This window comes from Gilbertella persicaria (genome assembly GCF_025201335.1).
Source record: "Gilbertella persicaria strain CBS 190.32 chromosome Unknown B0P05scaffold_62, whole genome shotgun sequence".
In the NCBI taxonomy this organism is placed as follows: Eukaryota; Fungi; Mucoromycota; class Mucoromycetes; order Mucorales; family Choanephoraceae; genus Gilbertella; species Gilbertella persicaria.
Genome location: NW_026252023.1, coordinates 65,573 through 84,174, shown reverse-complemented (window position 1 = coordinate 84,174; position 18,602 = coordinate 65,573). Strand labels below are relative to the sequence as shown.

Below are 18,602 nucleotides of genomic sequence, written 5' to 3'. Positions count from 1 at the left end.
TTGTTGTGTTTGTTGTTATTAGTGTCATTGTTTAATACATCTTTATTAATACTCGTATGCATCCTTGTACTTTTTTGCATGTTTGGCACGATTTGCGTTCTTTCTTGATCTAACTGAGCTCAATTCATCGTCTTCATCATCCATACCACTATCCATACTGATTTGCTCTTCTTCTGAATCGTCGTCTTGTAGACCACCTGAAAATACACCTTGAACGAGCTCATTGCTTTCGAAATGATTAGCTAAGCCTGCCCCTAAAATCGAACGGAACGCATGCAGTTCCAAGATTTGGGCTAAACAAAGGAAAATCATTAAACAATCTTACATTTCTCTTTACCTTACCCCAACCACGAAAGATAAACTTTTGTCGGCCCAACTTCAACTTCTCTTTAGGTCTGCTACCTGTTTGAATACTCTTTAGAATATCTCGAAATGCACTTTTTTGTTCTTTTCTGTCTTGTTTGTTGACACGACGACTACTTTCATTCGCAAGTCGTTGCAAAATATCAATCAAATCGTCTAATTCTTCATATTCGCTCATATCGTTTTCTTCGACTTCTTGTGCATCTTCTTCTAGCAAATCATTCTTTTTCTGTACATGAGAGCATTCGTACATGAGAGCTACATTTTCTCCAGCAGCTACGCGTACATCCTTTGATTTGGATTCCAATAAGTCTAAATGAGCTGGCATAGCACTAATCTAAAGTCAGTTACAAAGCAACACAGATCTTTTAACTTACGATTGCCATTCATCCCAAGCATCGTCTATATTACCTCTCTGTTCACCAAAAACAGAAGCATAAAGTAATCCATAAGCATGTAAAGTAGATTCCAAGACAAGTAAAACATCCTGAGTAGATAGTTCTGCTTCATCCGGCTGAACATTATTTGCATTGGATATAAGAATCTTGTAGAGATAGTCTAAAGCACCTTTTGTGCTAGAGGTAGAGGCAGCAGCAAACGTTACAGTAGCCAATGTGTCAATTGCCTGTTTTTACTTATAATTAGATATTTCCTCAGTAATATCTGCGTATCTTACCTGACACTTGAGTTCAACATGAGTAGAGTCTTTAATCACATCTTTAAGATAGGGTATCACCATAGCATACAGTGATTCTTGTTCACTCTCAGATTGTTCCCCAGCATTAACAAACACTAAACCAATCACTCGAGTTGCCAGCACAGCTTCTTCAGGTGTACCAGGCTTACGCATGAGTCTCAACAAGAGCTGCAGCAATGCCTCTTGAGCTGAAGAATGACTATCAAAAAATGATCCACAATAATAATGTCTCATCACTTTTGATAGATTGGTCAATGCTGATTCTCTGGAACTTGCTCTTTTTTCACCCAGCTCGTCAACGCAATGCCTAATATCGTCTTCTAATACAGAGCTGTCAACATCAGGTAAGACAGAGTCACCAAGTACAGACGAGGACTCGGATTCTGTTTCTGATTCTGCTTCTGAACCTACAGGTGTGCCCAAAAGATCCAATGCAGCTAGTCTACTTTGCTGCTTAACTACTTTTTTTCTTAAACTATTTGACATAAAGAAGAAGCAAAAAAAAAAAAGAGAAAAAAAAGTGACAAGGGATTGTATACTCGCATGATATAATTATCACGTAAGACAAACATATTTAATGGGAAAACTGATTATATCAGGTTAGTTTAACTATAGACAAATATGGTAATAGTGATGGGGTCTTTACGCGGTAACATCATGAGATTGTACATGTATACGGGAAAAGCACGAACTTTAATTTTCCCTACACATATAAATATAGTTCGTCTTTTTTCTATTCTTCTTCTTTTTCTTTATCAATATGGACACTACTTATCTTGTTTATCCACAAAAAGACATGGATGCAGAATTAACTCAGAAGCGTAAGACCTCTGTTACTTTTGATCTGCCGGCAGAACAACAAGGTGACGAGGAAACTGCCCAAGAGCTGTTGTCACCATGCGCTACATCACCTACCATTGATATTCATGCTCAGATTGTACCTGATACTATGCTTGTTGCTTTATTTGACCGTGCATCTGAAATGAAAGAACTTATTCATTATAACAAAACGTTCTTTTTAGCTCTAAAGTCTCATCTTGGTACAAAATGGCCTCGATTTGAAAACACATTGTATTGCGAACGCCAAAAAATGCCTGATTATGAATGGATGAAGCGTATTTCAAAAGCATTACAGGCTGTACCTTCATTGCTCGAGAAATTCAAAGAATTAGTAGGCTATTTGGGTGAGGAAGAAGAGGAAGAAGAAGCAGCAGATACCGCAAGTGATTATTTCTTTTCGCATGTGCCTATCAGTCGTATCCGAAGAATGCCTCAAAGACTTTCAAAAGAATCTTATCCTCAGTTCTTTATTAATTGCCAAGAAAGTTTGGGAGATGATTATCAAGCATTTTATGATCTGTTGTTCACAAGTCCTGATCAACTCGAGGATCATGCTTGGGAACAACAAATGCACGAACGCTTAAAATCCCGTAAAAATATCTTAGAGCAACTGCAGGAGATTGTTGCATATGAAATAGAAGAAGAGGAATAACAATAATAATAAAAAAAAAGCTCGCTTAAATTTGCATATTTATTTGTTGATAACAATATCATTTTCTTTCAAGGCAATGATTTCAGATTCTAATTGCATCTGTGCAACTAACGTTAATTGATGTCGCTTTTCTTTTTCAATTGGAAATTCCTAATAACATGAGTCATCAATAAAGAAACTTTCTTGCTGTTTATTTTTTTTTTTTTTTACCTGTCTTAATCTGTCCACAGATACTTCAAGGTTTGGATCACGAATTAAGATCTCTAACAATTGACTGGCAGTCTTGCCCATGATATGATTTGGCATGAGTTGTTTACACAAGATTTTCATTGCATTTAGCCATTTCTCTCTTGATGCTGTATCTGATAATAAAGTCTGTAGTTGGTGAGCAGGTAAAGGCTCATTTGATATGGGTTGTGTATGTTGAATCAAAGGCATAATTTCATGTTGAAATGCGTCTAAATAACGCCCACAATTCTCTATTGTAAGTGGTGATGCTTTGCTGTTGTTAATAGTCAAGGTAGTTATAATAGAATCTAGCATGTTTAAATGGGCTGGGATAGAGTCTTGTGCAGGCTCTATCAAGCAATAAGCCATCTTTGGAATAAATATACATGCATTTGAAATTACCTTGCGAGGATAGCGCTGTCTGTTGTTGCATTTCTTTGATTTGTTGATCCAATTCTTTCAATTCTTTTAGCAAGCGGTCCTCTTCTTGTTCTTGTTCTCTCTCTGTATTTCGTGTTTGAATACTTGCTTCTTCAAGCTCTTTTTCGACCTCTAAATTCTCTCGTTTTAACATCAACACTTGATTATGCTACAACCCTATATAAGCGTCTATGCTTTTTAAATATCACACTTGCCTCTTCTATGATCAATTCGTCTTCTGCTTCACATAGTTTATTTAGGTTTTGATTTCGAATGTCAACTTGTTTCAATAGACTGGATTCTTCTATTGTGAGTTGTTTAAAAGGGCGTACTGGCGCTTTTCTAACTTGGCCTTCTTTAAGGTTTTTAAGGTACAGTTCCTGTTTTTGAACTCGATCCAATAAATCCGTTTCGATCTCTTTTAGAGCAGCAATGGAAGCATCAATACTTTCTGAGATTTTTTTCCCATTGCCTGTTGTCAACAGTTTATCGACTTCTTTCCTCACTTGTCTAATATCACTCACAGTAGCTAAATCATAATTCTATTGAGTTCGTAAGTGTCAATTCGTTTTTTTTTTTTTTTTTTTTTTTTTTTTTTTTTTTTTTGGTTTCCTTACTCGAGAATAATCAAAGATTTCTTTGTAAATAGCTGTTTCTATTCGAACAGGTTCAAGTAAAGACAGGAGTGAATCTAGCTATATGGAGATGAGCTTTTCTTTTTTATTCTCTTTGAGCGTCATACCGTACAGTTTGGTTACATGAAGTTAAGCTATCTACACAGCTATTAAGAGAGTCAAACATAGTGTTTGAATATTCTGATCGACTCTTTTTGCCCAACATGGATAAAGAAAAAGGGAAAGGAATGTACAACAAAGAATAGAAAAAAAAAGTTTTTTTATTCTTTTATTAGAGCACAGTTGAATCAACGATATCGCGTCTTGGGGGGGGGGGGGAGGAATTTTCAAGAAATGAAGCGATACGCATTATTTTAGTATATTACAAAAGAAGAAAAAGATAAAAAGCACTTTGCTCTACTACATATCGTCTTTAAATTTGTCTCGAAAAGATATGTTGCAATGTATGTTACCAAAATGAATATGAAAACACTGTTATTTAAGTGACATAAATGAATAGGAGAGAGCTCAGTTTAGCATCATTCTATTTGGAAAACACAAGAAAACAGCTTATAACAAGGTATGTCATGTTTTCCATGTAATCCTATCAATAAAAGTGTGGCGTTCTTTACATCATTAAATTTTTGAACTAAGCATATACAACTTTTACTAAGACATCAAGAAGAAAAAATGGTGTTAAAATGTTCTTTTGACCAAAAGTTTGATCTGAGCAAAATTCGATAGCCAGTGTAAACTCCGACACACCTATATAATATGCTTCTTTATTCTTTCATGTTATGCAAGCTCATCTTCCAGCAACTGACATAAACCATCCTCTTGACAATGAAGCATCTTATCAGACACCCAATTATAATACTCATTTTCGAGCAATTGGCATTCAATCAAGTTTAAAATACGAAAGTTCGACAGCAATTCATACCGAAGCACACCTAACCTTTCCTTCATGATATCAATCTCGGCTGCCATAGTCCTATGTTGTTTGCTTGTCCATTGATATCGTACTTTTGCCTCTCTGAACAAGTTGTAGACTGTGCTGTTGACATGGACCATTTGTTTTTGTGCCAATTGTTCTTCTACATCACGCAGATAGATACCGTACCAAGTCACTGTCTGTTGATCCTGTAACAAAGCTTGATATCTATGCTGAACATATAATTGGTATATAGCAGACAATATACACATCAAGCCCAATATCCACGTCCATAAGGAAGGCATCTTGTTTTCCAAACTAACATAGGGTCTTTTATTTGGTATGTCAGTTGGTTTTGGTTTTGGTTTATCTTCTTCTTTTTGTTGTTGTTTTGTTTCTTTGGATACTTCTGCTTTGACGAGAGGTAATATACCAGCAATTGTTTCTTGCATACCTTTGATGGCTGCACGATTGACCATGCCTTTGACAAAGATATTCTTTAACCATTGAACACCAATAGAACATACCAGTCGAGACTCTGTAGGCGATACAAACGTAATGCAGTACTTGATGGTAGGCAAGAATGCATCAGCATAAGGTAAGTGAGGTGTCTTGGTTTTCACCACCACAGTATAGCACAGATGAGGTTTTTCTTGCAGGATATGTTGTGTCTCAATCACTTGGGTCTCTTTGGCTTTAATCATTGGATTGGATACAGGCATGATATATTGCATCGTACGTTCTTGGTTTTGCCAGGATGAAAATTCAGGATCACTACAGTCTTTAGATTGATTTAATTTTGTCCATACTGTACTTTGATCTGAGAACAATAGATCAAATAACTGCTTAGCATTGCAAGAGAGAGCGAGATCAGCTTCTATCTTTTCAAGATGGTCTTTACATCCACAAGAGACAGGTTCTTTAGGTTGTGGTATATCGGATGGCCAATCATGGTTTGAAGGTGTTGTTGTTGTTGTTTTTGTTGAAGAAGTAGGCTTCATGATAGATTTTCGTTTTTGTTGGTTACTCTTTGCTGCTACAGCAGCTAAAGCGCCTTGTGCAGGAGAATTATGAGCAAAAGATGTGCCTGTGTTATCTTCTTCATGATGATGGCTGGTACTATGATTGTCTTCTCCCTCATCTGTTGTTGTGGTTGTAGAAGTAGAAGCATTTGGTTTAAGAGATAAGTACTGTTGTTGTGCTTGCACGGTAATTGGGGTGATAGAAGCATATAAAGCACTGGATGTGGTGACATGGTTTGTAGGTATCTTTTTTGTTTTAGGGGGAGGGTTGATATTTCGAAGAGTATCATATAGTTGTTTGATATCCATGGTCTTGTAATTCTCGACGGCACATTTTAGTTTCTCTGAAATCATGCTGGGGAGTGTAAGCCAAAGACTAAAACAAAACTGCTTGGGTTCTGTATCAATCAGCATCATTGTGTCTTCTAAACGGACAGATTTGATCTTTTCAAACGGAATGACGACCATATTGACACACGTCATGAATGTACAGCTGTAGAACCAAAGGTTAGTTTGGGTTAGATATGCTTTTCCACTATAGCCAAAGGAGTCTTCTAAAAAAGGATAGAAAGAAGCTACAAATGACTCGAGCACAGTCTCTTGTTCAGGCACATGACTAAAGTATCTTCTTAATTCTCGTTGACTTTCTTCTAAGTAAGTAGGATAGGGCATCAAGCTAGGCTTCGAGACATCCATTTCCAGTTTTGTAGGCCAAATAACCACTTGGTTTGGTTCATGTAAGGCTATTGATTTGTTGTCTTGCAGAGACTGATCGTCATCTAGACCAGCAAACGCATTAATACCCGTGCTTAACCAAGGCATTCCCCAAGAAGAGAGATGGTTAGAAATATTGCTGTTTGTATTTGTCTGACTGGTTGCTTCACTGGTTAAAGCAGACTGATAACTTTCTCGAATCATGAGGCAAGTTAAGGAAGAAGTAGTTGTGGATGAATTGGGCTCTAACTTGGGGCTAGGCAAAGGAGAAGTAGACATGGCAATGAGACCATCTATGTTTGTGCTTTTCATATTGGTCTTGGGAGACAACAATGCACCAAGTGATGGTGTTGAGGTTGATGCTGGATTGTCTCTGCTGTTCTCAATAGCCCATAGCCATTGTTGCATTTCTTGTTCAGTTTCTGCTTGTAAATAGAAAGTATATTTAGGATGAGTTACTTCAAAACAAAACCGACGATCCACATCTGAACATATACGAAAGATGGCTTCTGAGATGCGAATACGGTCACCCAAAACAATACAGCCTTTCTCTTTTTGAACAGTAGACACAGTGCATGTACCAAACCAGCCATCTTGTAAGAAAAACCACTTTCTGTTCCATGGTGGTCGAGTAACTTTGGGTGTAGCAATACGACAATTAAGATAGCCTTGCTTTTCATTCTTGTTTGTGTCTGGTGTGCTTAAATCATCATCACTTTCCATAGGGGATACAGCAGACATGGGATCATTACTTGAAGTAGAATATCTCTTGAGAGAACGGTGTGGTTTAGACTGGTTAATGTACGCATCCTGCAGCTCTGTATATCGCTTGTTCATCTTTTCCAGTTGGTAATCACTGGTTCTTTTCTTTTCGTCTAGCCAGTATTTCCAACCATTGATTTTTGTACGTGCATGAGCACACGCTGCTGCAGATTCGTCAATATCATCAATATAAGCGTCTAATGCTCCTGTAAAGCAGCTCACTAGCATTTGTTCTAGACTTTCTTTGAATGCTACTAATATTGAAAAATACTCGCCACTGCTGCGGACATAGGCCTTGCGCAGTTCATGCATTTGAAAAGCATCTTCTCTTAAAGCACTTGCTTCTTTTTGTTTACTAAGTACATGGTATCTGTTTAATTGTGCCTCATATCGGTCCAATGCCCTTTCGAATTGTTTTCTGCTTTCTTTATAGCCCTTCAAGTCATTCTTGATCATCAACTGTAAAGGAACGAGTAGCGAATCCTCTAAATCAGAAGCCTACATTGTATAAGCAAACAAAATAAAGAAGGCATGTCTGTTTTACCATTTTCGTTTTATATGCAATAGTAGACTGTAGGGTAGTAGCAAATCTTGTTACTACATTGCCTGCAATCTTATCATCTATCAACATGTTAAATTGATAAAACACGATGTCTTTTTTTCTATACCAATCAAGGTGCCATCCAGACCAGTTAGTAGTGTCTTCTTACATAGCGTGCTTGCCTGTATATTATGTTCTATGAACAACTTAATACAAATTTATAAAGAATAAACATCTTACTTATCATGGTTTCAATGTAACTCTTTAATGCTTTGATAAACCCATCTATCCATTTCTCAAATATATCAATCTGATCTTGTAAATGTAACACATTAGCCCTCCAAACAGGCGAATCAAGCACAACATCTTGTATTGTCAGTATATTTGTAGAAGAAGAGACAAGGGATGGTACTTCTTGATGTGACATGATGAAACCTTGAAAACACAAAAGTAACAACGATTTACATTTTTATGCAAATCTGCAATTTTTCATAGTAATTGGGGTTTTTATTATTATTATTATGATGATGATGATGACAGCATTTTCATACCATATCTGGCAATATCCATAAGGATTTGTGCTGCCTAACAATGGGTTTAGAAAAAAAAATTAAATAAAGTGTAGCTTACCTCTAGTAGTTGCGTTTGTTGTTGTTTAGTCATACCAAGACGTATTTCAGTATGTTCCCAGCCATGTTTCTGAAGACAATTCAAGTGTTTGTAATTACAACCACAGTATTCACATTCAAAAGAACCTCCTTGACCTAAACAAGACTCTAAATGGACACATTCATTGTCTGCTTCTGATCCTTCGTCGTCTGTATCTTCTCTTGGTGAAGCAGAAGCAAAAGAAGCCAAAGTAGCAGCAGAAGCAAAAGAAGCCAAAGTAGCAGCAGCAGCAGACACAGCTTCTGATTCTTTACGTTGTTTTTTAGTTGATTTCTTTTTTAGTTCTAATATTTCATAATGGTATGGTGATGTTGATTTTTTTTTTTTGGATTGCAGATTTTGGTTGGTTTCTTTTTGACGTCTTTTTCTTTTTTGTGTTTGTTTTGATGCATACTTTTCTTCTCGGAATATGTTTTTGCGTGGGTAAAGAGTAGAAGATGGATAGAGGTATTGGTTATTAGAGGGGGATTAGGTGGCGGTAAATGGTATCCAGGAAAGCTAGAAGGTGGGGGTAAAATATATCCAGATCGGGCTTGTTCTATCACCATTGGCTTTGTCGTCCCTGGAGAAAGGTAATAGTAGTTTGATCCAAACAATACAGAAGGTGGAGGTAAATGTTCTTTTTCTACGTTCGATAACATGTAATAAATAAGCGAGAGAAAGAAAGTTTAAAGAATAAAGAAATTTATTTCTCTCTCTCTTTGAGTCGCCGTCTTTATAAATTAAAGAAATTCAACAACAGATATGTCTATTTGTGTTGTATTTGTACATATATAATACTAACTTTAGAAAGATACAGAGGAGCCTTTCAAAATGACTATGTATAAAGATAGAGCGTAGGCTAGAGGGTTTATGTTGCACACCTTTTTTTTTTTTGCTTCAGCAGCCCTTGAGTTTTGACATTTCTATGTATGTTGCACCAATTTCTGCTACGGTGGCGCGCGTGGACGTATCACTTTGGATCACATAAAAATAACCAACTCCTATGAATCATTTTGACTTGCATAAAAACTGAAGATGAACATCACAAGGTGTAGGTTTGCTTCTTGACCAGAAGAAAGCCTATGATCGAGTATTACCAACATATCTTCAACAAGCTCTTGTGTCCCTAGGCTTTCCTACCTTATTTATACAGAGTATTTATAATTTGTTCTTTGATAACTCAGTAGCAATCAATGTCAACGGATCCTTTACGGATCCAGTACATCAGCAACGTGGGTTAAGGCAGGGTGATCCTTTGTCCCCTTTATTGTTCAACATCGCTTTGGAGCCACTGATTCTTTCAATCCAGCAAGACCCTACATATCAAAGTTATGTCCCGACAATGAGCACTACGTTTCAACAGATCAAGTGCATCGCATATGCTGATGATGTCTGTGTGTTTGTCAAGGATGCCACTGATTTTATGCGTCTCCAACATTACTTGACTAAGTATAGTGCTGTATCAAATGCAAGATTTAACAAGCACAAGACGGAAGCTTTCTCACTGAATAGTGTCAAGTCAGAATCTTGGGAATCATTGCTTTTGAGTCATGATATCGAAACATACTACCACCATCATTCCCCTTCTGCTTTTCGATACCTTGGCTTTTATATGCCATGCACAAATTCTCAACGGAATCGTGTTCAGGATATGTTATTGGAAAAAGTGCGTACACGGGTTCATGGTTACTCTCAGCGTCACCTCTCGCTTCAAGGAAGAGCTACCGTTGCCAACACTTTGATTTTATCCAAAATTTGGTACTGTTCGCGATTGTTTGCGCCTACTAAGCGATTTCTGAATGAACTTTGTTTGATTATCTATGTTTACGTGTGGCAAAAGAAGTTTCCTTATGTTTCTTTTGACCAGTTATGTCTCCCTAAGGATCAAGGTGGTGTAGGAGCCCTCAAACCTATCACACAATACTTGGTGCTGCAGATGAGATGGGTCTTTACTCTGTTTAGTTCGTCTAATCTTCCTTCTCAGCTCCGAGTGCTTATGACAGAACACTTCGGCATCATGTCTTCAGATGCTGACAATACATTGCTACCCTTTTTCTCTAGAACTCTTCGCCGTCATGGTCTTTGTCATCCCACTTCAGTTGTCAATGGTATTTATGCTGTCTTTAATCACTTTGGTATCAACTTCAAACTTGATAATGTGCCCCTAGCCAACTTGCTTTACTTTCCGCTGATTAACATGTTTCAAGAGGCACCTCAGAACCACTGGCTTCATCGACATTCAAAAGTACCGGCATTTCTTTTCTTCCTCTTTGATGAACAGAGTAACCGGTTACGCCTAAAGGTTCGCCATGAATATGGAACATTGCCAGGATTGTGCCATCAGCTCTTTATAGACGTCCTTCGCAGACGAACAATAAAACTTCAACCTTTTCTGTGGCAATATATTATACAAGATGTGACACCATCTACTGTCTCTGTCTATGATGCTTTGACCAAGCAATTAATTGATACAAGGTTGTAGCGCTCTTTCTCTTCTAGGGATTTCTGCCTGCATCCTTATGAAGACAAAGCTAAATCGCAAATAAAGGCTTCTCATACCTCACTCTCTCTGTTTTGGAGGACTCCAATGCTCCCTCAGGCTAGAACACTGTGGTATCATGTGCTTCACAAGAAACTGTCCACTGCTTCCGAACTTTTCAAGATTGGTACTGTCTCTACTCCTGTCTGTCGTCTGTGCAAATCACAACCGGAATTGTATGATCATTTCATAGCCCACTGCTCTACCAAGTGGAGTGTTTGGTTGGAAATACTGAACTGCTACTACCCTCTGGTATACTTTATTCCTTCCTCCCTCTACAAGATCCCCGCTCTTCAAGCCTTTCCCCCTGTCATTACAAACCGCTCCAAGCTTGTATCCATCGTTGCAATAGCTCAATGGAATATCTGGAAATCCTATTGGAACCTGATTCTCAACCAGGTTGCTTTTGAACATTCTTGTATCATTTCAGATACAATTTATCAGCTAGCCTTAGCTACAAAAAATCACTCCTTGCTAAAATAACCCTGATCATTGTATGATCTTTACTTCGTCTTTCCTTACTCCTGTTTTTCTACGTCCCACCTCTCTGCGATGCGTGACTAATCAATAATCCAACTACAAAAAAAAAATTTCATACTTTATATCTCTTGAAATTTTTTCTTAGTTGACGAAGGCGTGGCTGAAGCGAGGCGGGTCACCATGCCCGAAGTGTTGGATGTCATTGTTGACGAAGACTTACATATTACTAAAGACAATGCTGTAAATTTTTTCTTAGTTGACGAAGGCATGGCTGAAGCGAGGCGGGTCACCATGCCCGAAGTGTTGGATGTCATTGTCGACGAAGACTTACATATTACTAAAGATAATGTCACAGTACACTTAAAGGATTGCGAGGCGGGTCACCATGCCCGGAGTGAACAACTTTATGTGTACTTGCCTTTGTCTTTTACCATTTTTTTTTTTTACTTGCTAACAGAATTTTTAGTCTTGTTTTCAGCATTGTTTTTTCAATGTGTTTGATTAAAAGATGTTAAAACACATCATGGGCATCGATAACAATGAACACTGATTATCCTGCTCCACGACTGTCACAGCTACTTACAGATGTGAAGATTACCGACATAGTTTAAGCAAGTCAAATGCAACGGCCTAAATTTAGCCTGAACTATTCAAGGAACAAATGTCCTTTTTTTGTATTCTCTTTATTTTGTAATATCTGCGTGCAACCTTCAATAAATAGAAGTTGGTCATTCTATGTTGCTGTCAAGCTGTCTCGATCAACGCCAATATAAGGCTGTTAGTATCTAATCAAGAACTTGATACAATATACAATGGGCGGAAAAAAGACAAGTCAACGCTCGACTCCAAAATTTAATGACCATGGTGAGTCCATTGGCTATTAGTCGAGCTCCTTTGCTGATTCTCGTTTTGCTATAATAAGCATGTTCTTCAGGTTTATTTGGTGGATATTAAAAGAAAAAAGTTGGTTAACTATGTAGATTGTGATGTACGTAAGGATTGGTTTTGTAATGATTGGGTTTTATTCAGAATAAAAAGACAGAGGAATACTTTGATGATCCTTTTATTCTAAATAAGTGAAATAACGTTTTATCTAATGAATTTACAGCGACTATTTATACAAAATAAGCTGAAACTAGTTTATCCATGGACTCAAGCTGAGCGTAGATATCATTATTGATTAGCAAGCTTTAATGACTCGCTTTACTTATGATAAGGGATGATCTCAGTTATCATTTATATTTTGGTTCTACTGGTTTTTCCGATAGAATTGGTAATTTGGAGCACTGATTTCGAGAAGAGGGAGCACATAAATTGAGACGTTCAACGATAACTGTCAGATTGATTTCAACACGCACATTGACAACTGAACAAGCAAGAGGCAAGGTACGTAAATCTCTTTTTGTAAATCAACTATGGTGCAAACACCGCAGGTTTTTCTTCAATTTTCAGAATAATTATGACAAAGTAAGTATTCACTTATTTTTTTTCCGCCCATTGTACGATTTAAAGACGAAGAAAAGAAACTGCACACTTTATTCAGCTAACGCTTCTTTGTCGCTTTCTGCTTTGCTGTTTTGACGTGAACATAGCAGCGAATTCATCCCTTGACTTGATAATTGGCCCAAAGCGAGTATTGTTCATCTTGACTTTGTTTGAGAGCCCTACAAGGTATGTCTATGACAAACATTAATACAATTGTTGACTAAAAAGGGAAAAAAAGTACCAACCTTCCACTGACACAAGGTCACCATGCCTTGAACAAGTACATCATCCAAGAGTATTCGGTCGGTAGGGACCTCAACATTGCCCAGAGGGTAAGCAATGTAAACACCATCAGAACCTTCTTCAATAGCAGTCAGTCTGCCTTAGCATCCTAAAGCAAATGTCGTAAGCACCAATGTCAAGTTAAAGTTTGTGTTCAACAGTACAGGTCAGGTGACGATAGAATATTCTCTAGCCAATGATATTACTGGGAAAATATTTTAGAAGGCAGTGACGTCTGTGTTTTGATAAAGTAAGAACTTACATCTATCAACAACACAGTATTCATGTCTTCTCTATTCATACTAAAATATATATTCTAAATCAAATAAAGAAGGAAGTAATTACATACTTCATGTTGATTGATTCTTGCTTCTTGACGAATACGATAACAACTTGGCTTTTGCTAAAGGCAGTTTCCTTATACGAATCAAGTTCAGCTTTGACTTCTTTCTTCTATTGTTGTGTATTATTGGGGAACAGGAGTAGAAGTGGAAGAGAAGATGTTTTTTTATTAATTTAATATCAGATTCAATATTTATAGTTCAGAACAGTTGGTTATCTGAGGTTTAAACCTTTTCTTGTTTGGTTTATACATATAGGGAAGGTTATATTCAACCTCAATTGGCTGTCTTTGTTCAGAAACGCTATTATCCGCGACACCAAAAAAATCGATGAAGCAAACTACACACATACCACCCCAGGTTATGGCAATTATTCTGTCATTTATGTCGATGGTCTTTAAATCCTCAAGCAAAGCAACGTTCAAGCGGCAACATTTGCCTTGCTGTTCTGTCAGCTTGCGTCTGTCCGTATTTCTTTTAAACTCGCACAAGGCAACTTCAATGCCATTATCAGCCATAAATCTCATATCGATTTTACGACCGCTAACGTTGCTTGCTGTAGTTGATTCCGAGTGTGAAGAGAAGTAGGAGGATGAGTTACTACCAGAGAACTGTGACTCATTGTGCACCCTGTTTGCTTTGGTGCAGTCGGCAGTAGTTTCGCCGCTAAAAGTGTGTTAGTATTGAGTAAACAACAACAACAATATATATATACAACAGACTAACATCTTAATCTTCAAGTCACTGTCATTAAAGAAAATCCTGAGCAAGCCGCTCACCCGGTTCACCACTTCTGCTTCTGATGGCTGAGCGTTACTCTCCCAGTCTTCCATGTTGTGAAGTCTAAATCATTTAAGTTAGTTAGATGACTTTTGCTTTGTCGTCCCAATCAGCAACTACTTACAAATAGCTTGCAGCTTCTAACATTTGATACTTGAATGTTTTTCTTTCATTCTTGTCTAGCAACTCAAGTTGTTCTTTCAATACAAACTTTAGAGCATGATCCAGGCTTTGCTTTGCTTCCTGATTGTATGGTTCAGTAAAATATTGTCTTTTGGCCATTAGGCTAATCATGCTTACTTTGACAACAGCACCAAATACATCTTCAACAATCTTCTTTTTCTCTTCTTCGACATCCAACTGCTTCTTCTTCTTGTCTTCCCACAAGCTCCATACCTCATCGTTCTTGATATGATTCTTATAGAAAGCCAAATGTTCATCGTCAAAAAAGCTGACGATGTGACTTAAAGCCAACCTATCAATATGTTATTATTATGTCTCAGAGGTTCTAATATTGACCTACTTGAGTACAACGGTTTCGCTATGGCTGAGACTACTGAAGCGTTCGAGGAGTTCAATGGCCATCTTATCGAGTTGTGTTGATGGATGGGTGGAATTGAGTGCCTTTACTTCTTCAAAATCAGTTCGGGTCTTCTCCTTGATATCCTCGACATCCTTATCTTCTTCCTATGAAATATCGTATTACATTTAACGAGAGTTACACATAGATATAGTATATTTGAGCTTACCAAAGCAAAGTACATTGCAATGATTGAAGAGCGTTGTTCCTTGGTGATTTTCTATATAATATGTCATTTATGTGCACATACAATTGTTGCAATTTCTTTTTTACCTTGTTGTACTTAAAAGCAAAATTTATTGCAACCATAGACTCTTTTGCGCTGGTTTCAGCAAGCTTGAGATTTTGCTTCTTGAGCTCTACGTTGAAACTACTACGTAGAGCCTTACGCATACTATCTTCGGTTTTGAAATCATGGTCAAGGAACAAGTACAGTGGTTACATTAAGTGTCCCATAAAACTCATTTGTAAGCATGAATTAATATATTTTCGTCGTATTGACCTTGGATTAGTATCAGAAAAAGCGCATTTTTTTGCTGGTTACTTCAATTTTTCTATTTAGTAAGAGATACCACTTTTGGACAACTTACGTAAAAAAAATTTCCTGCAAAACTTGAATACCTTATTTTCTTTAGCGAATAAGCATCCTCAATCGTGGGTTTTCCACATTCTTTGGCAAATTCTAGCACAACCTATCCGACTACATATAAATACGGCAAGCTTTTCAGAAAAAACTCTTTTTTCTTCATTCTATATACATACCTTTTCTCCTTATTATCATGCCTTACAGCCTCCCGTACGATAACGAAACAATGTCAAATCTGCACTTTTATCTGGCAAATTGATTCGTCAGGTCTCAAAACTAACAGGTGTTACCAAATCAACAGTTTCTCGTATTAGAAAAGAGTTGCCAGAAATGAAAACTTGCACTGGTACCGGTAGACCATCAAGAGTAGGTCATCTTACGGCTTGTTTGCTACGAATGAAAGTCCGAACTGGAGCATTGAAGAATGCTAAAGAAGTCCAAACTTGGTTGTCTGGATAGGGTATTGCTTTGACGTATAGCGGAACAGTCTCTCTGATGAAAAGGGTAGGATTATACCCAAAGCTCAGGCAGAAGAAAATTTTCTTAAGAGTTTCTCGCCTTTCGAAGAGATACAAATAGGTCTTAGGTGACTAGCGATAAAGCAAACCATCATAATGACTACAAACACAATGGAAGCACAGAAAGTGGTTGTGCGTAATTCACCAGCAGCTTGAGCCCAAGGCAATAAATGAAGGACAATCAACACAATGGAAGCACAGAAAGTGGTTGTGCGTAATTCACCAGCAGCTTGAGCCCAAGGCAATAAATGAAGGACAATCAACACAATTGGAGTAGCCAATAGACCATAAATAGCCCATTCAGGAGTGCCATCGGCACTTGTATGACGCATTGAATCAATCACCAAAAATAAGAATTCAGTCAACAATGTGCCTGGCAACAAGACTTGGATCAAGAAAGCCAAAGACCAATAACGACTGCCATTGATAGCCACATCACTGCCCTCTTCTGTTTTGGAAGGCATAGTGCCTGTGAGTAATACAGTAGCCAAAGAACTACTGATAAAGAAGTAAATGGCAAAATAAGTAGTTGCCATCTTTTGAGTAGCCAATATGGTTGCTGCTAAAAGCAACAACCACCAAAACGTCGTCAATCCATAGAATCCAACTTGTGTCGTATTCAAACTCTCTTCTAACATGAATGAATGTTTGGTCAAGATCCACTGAGACAAGACAAGGCCCAAGAAAGAAACGGCAAATAAGTAAACAGTGACAGAATAAGTAGATCCATAAGTAGCAGAAGGGTTGATCAACATTAAGATCCAAGAAAAGAAAGCAACAAACACAACCATAGAGACAAGAGCAACGAGAGTAGAAAGGAGACCTTGTCCAATAAGCCAAAGATTATGTTTTAATGCCACTCTCTTGGCGTCTACATGACCTCCATTGTCAGTAGAGAACCAGAACCAAGTGAGAAGTCCCAAAGGAATAAGCACAAGTGACAGTACATTTAGCAATTGACAGGTGAAAAAGCTATAGACAAGCATAACACGGCCCAGAATATCGTAGTAAATGATAGGCTCAGGTTTACCTGCTTTTTGTATGATGCTCTCGATTTGATCAATACTAAGTACAGATCCTAAAGCCATTTGTCCCATATGTTGCAAAGACTGGGGAGTTGTATGTGCCAAATCATCTCTTTGTGTGTGATAATGGGATCGAGGATAATAAAATGAAATATCAAGACCAGGAACACCATATTTAGAAAACACAGTGTAGTCTGTATCGCTCTTGAGCAATTTAGCATTGAGTAAATCTTTACCCAAAGGAGAAGCATGTAAATAGCCAGCATTTGAAGAGGCCAGCCCTTGAACAGCAGACAAAATATTACTACAAAGCAAAATAGCTCGACCACCAGCACCTGTGCCCTCCAAATTGACAAACAACTTGATCGTAGAGAACCAAGGATGAAGTACAAACGCATCAGCACCAATCAAACCACCTTCTTCAAAGTTATTAAAAAGGAAAATCACTATGTTTTTGAAAGGATGTTGTACAAAGTAACGGAGCAATTCAAGAGCAACTGCCGTGCCCATACCATTATCAGTTACACCATGACTTGTAGATACACTATCTACTTACTATTAGACCAAAAGTACTTACAAGCTCTCCCTTACCGTAATGAGCATTGACAAGAAAAGATTTGTTTTTGTTATTTGATTGTCCTACGAGTCGAATCATGACGTTGCGTGATTCTACTAGCCAGTATCTAAGTATTTGGAATTAGTCATTGGATTTGCTTCCTCTGTTTCTTTACTTGCCTGTGTTGAATTTGTTTCGCTTAGTAACGATATCAGTTGGATCTTGATCAATGATATCCATCTCAATACCATTATTGTTTGCTTCTGCTTTGAATTCATGTGCTAATTTAACAATCCAGTCTTTGAGATAGCCATTTTCTCTTTGGTTGGCAGAATGGGGTGCATTGAAATGTGACAAGTATTCGTTATAACAATGAATACCGGCAAACCCGTTCTTTTCGCGTGCTTCAACGTCAGAAAGAGGTGTAGGCAAATTACTGCGAATGGAATAAATCAAGGCCATAAAGGCAAACAAGACACCAAGTACATAACCATAGATAAGCTTAGATGAATTCTTTTTATATCTCGTGGTTATTTGACCAGTTGCCCGAGATAGTAAAGGCGTTGTCTCTTCTATTCTTGAAGAAGAATCCATATTATAAAAAAATAGATATTCTATGGATCGTATGCAATTTATGTGCTTTTTTAAACAAAGTATGAAAGACGAGCCACTTGGGGTCTACTGTCTAGGTTAATACTTCATGCATTTAACCTAGTAGTCAAACATAACGCGTTGAATAAGACATTGAGAATATCAGCAAGAAATAAAAGTGAAATAAAAAGAAAAGAAAAAAAAAGGAGACGCATCCTTTTTTTAAATCAACTATCAAAATAACATCAATCAAAAATGACCTATGGTATCATTTCGTCTACGTCAAAAGTGTCACAATAAGGGATAGAGTCTTGTGTTGCGTTTCAAAAGCATCTGTGGTTTGAATACAACCTTTGGCAACATTAAAAGTCGTATTAAAACTGCTTAAATGGTAATTTTGATCA

At 37.5% G+C, this 18,602-nt stretch overlaps 10 protein-coding genes across 10 annotated transcripts; 3 read left to right on the top strand and 7 right to left on the bottom strand.

Moving 5' to 3' along the window:
* Positions 1 to 45: 45 nt before the first annotated feature.
* B0P05DRAFT_591696 (interferon-related developmental regulator-domain-containing protein) lies at positions 46 to 1,546 on the bottom strand (the record flags this gene model as incomplete). The annotated part of the gene is made up of 4 exons (XM_051582928.1): positions 46 to 293; positions 343 to 695; positions 741 to 988; positions 1,040 to 1,546. 4 exons carry the CDS (start codon positions 1,544 to 1,546, stop codon positions 46 to 48), a joined length of 1,356 nt encoding a protein of 451 aa, XP_051430182.1.
* A 276-nt stretch (positions 1,547 to 1,822) lies between these two features.
* On the top strand, positions 1,823 to 2,586 carry B0P05DRAFT_561788 (uncharacterized protein). Its single transcript, XM_051580514.1, has one exon. It carries the CDS (start codon positions 1,857 to 1,859, stop codon positions 2,550 to 2,552), a length of 696 nt encoding a protein of 231 aa, XP_051430181.1. The 5' UTR covers positions 1,823 to 1,856; the 3' UTR covers positions 2,553 to 2,586.
* On the bottom strand, positions 2,565 to 4,169 carry B0P05DRAFT_561785 (uncharacterized protein). The gene is made up of 6 exons (XM_051580513.1): positions 3,948 to 4,169; positions 3,818 to 3,895; positions 3,416 to 3,742; positions 3,183 to 3,369; positions 2,763 to 3,130; positions 2,565 to 2,702 (listed from the first exon to the last, which is right to left on the bottom strand). The coding sequence occupies exons 1-6, from the start codon at positions 4,038 to 4,040 to the stop codon at positions 2,592 to 2,594; spliced, it is 1,164 nt and encodes a 387-aa protein (XP_051430180.1). The 5' UTR covers positions 4,041 to 4,169; the 3' UTR covers positions 2,565 to 2,591.
* Positions 4,170 to 4,489: 320 nt separating this feature from the next.
* Positions 4,490 to 7,809, bottom strand: B0P05DRAFT_561784 (uncharacterized protein). The gene has a single exon (XM_051580512.1). The coding sequence runs from the start codon at positions 7,697 to 7,699 to the stop codon at positions 4,610 to 4,612; it is 3,090 nt and encodes a 1,029-aa protein (XP_051430179.1). The 5' UTR covers positions 7,700 to 7,809; the 3' UTR covers positions 4,490 to 4,609.
* A 213-nt stretch (positions 7,810 to 8,022) lies between these two features.
* On the bottom strand, positions 8,023 to 8,187 carry B0P05DRAFT_433831 (uncharacterized protein; the record flags this gene model as incomplete). The annotated part of the gene is made up of 1 exon (XM_051573694.1): positions 8,023 to 8,187. A coding segment is annotated over one exon (165 nt), but the record flags the coding sequence as incomplete, so codon positions are not given.
* Positions 8,188 to 8,284: 97 nt separating this feature from the next.
* B0P05DRAFT_561779 (uncharacterized protein) lies at positions 8,285 to 9,160 on the bottom strand. The gene is made up of 3 exons (XM_051580511.1): positions 8,999 to 9,160; positions 8,415 to 8,846; positions 8,285 to 8,369 (listed from the first exon to the last, which is right to left on the bottom strand). The coding sequence occupies exons 1-3, from the start codon at positions 9,092 to 9,094 to the stop codon at positions 8,304 to 8,306; spliced, it is 594 nt and encodes a 197-aa protein (XP_051430177.1). The 5' UTR covers positions 9,095 to 9,160; the 3' UTR covers positions 8,285 to 8,303.
* Positions 9,161 to 11,022: 1,862 nt separating this feature from the next.
* B0P05DRAFT_591690 (uncharacterized protein) lies at positions 11,023 to 12,677 on the top strand (the record flags this gene model as incomplete). The annotated part of the gene is made up of 3 exons (XM_051582927.1): positions 11,023 to 11,392; positions 11,600 to 11,808; positions 12,639 to 12,677. The coding sequence occupies 3 exons, from the start codon at positions 11,023 to 11,025 to the stop codon at positions 12,675 to 12,677; spliced, it is 618 nt and encodes a 205-aa protein (XP_051430176.1).
* Positions 12,678 to 13,725: 1,048 nt separating this feature from the next.
* Positions 13,726 to 15,141, bottom strand: B0P05DRAFT_308037 (uncharacterized protein). Its single transcript, XM_051573496.1, has 6 exons — positions 15,092 to 15,141; positions 14,866 to 15,029; positions 14,643 to 14,817; positions 14,467 to 14,585; positions 14,289 to 14,405; positions 13,726 to 14,228 (listed from the first exon to the last, which is right to left on the bottom strand). The coding sequence occupies exons 1-6, from the start codon at positions 15,104 to 15,106 to the stop codon at positions 13,757 to 13,759; spliced, it is 1,062 nt and encodes a 353-aa protein (XP_051430175.1). The 5' UTR covers positions 15,107 to 15,141; the 3' UTR covers positions 13,726 to 13,756.
* On the top strand, positions 15,098 to 15,620 carry B0P05DRAFT_307733 (uncharacterized protein). Its single transcript, XM_051573495.1, has one exon. The coding sequence runs from the start codon at positions 15,152 to 15,154 to the stop codon at positions 15,482 to 15,484; it is 333 nt and encodes a 110-aa protein (XP_051430174.1). The 5' UTR covers positions 15,098 to 15,151; the 3' UTR covers positions 15,485 to 15,620.
* A 163-nt stretch (positions 15,621 to 15,783) lies between these two features.
* Positions 15,784 to 18,406, bottom strand: B0P05DRAFT_307690 (uncharacterized protein). The gene is made up of 3 exons (XM_051573494.1): positions 17,783 to 18,406; positions 17,643 to 17,734; positions 15,784 to 17,599 (listed from the first exon to the last, which is right to left on the bottom strand). Exons 1-3 carry the CDS (start codon positions 18,199 to 18,201, stop codon positions 16,032 to 16,034), a joined length of 2,079 nt encoding a protein of 692 aa, XP_051430173.1. The 5' UTR covers positions 18,202 to 18,406; the 3' UTR covers positions 15,784 to 16,031.
* Positions 18,407 to 18,602: the final 196 nt, after the last annotated feature.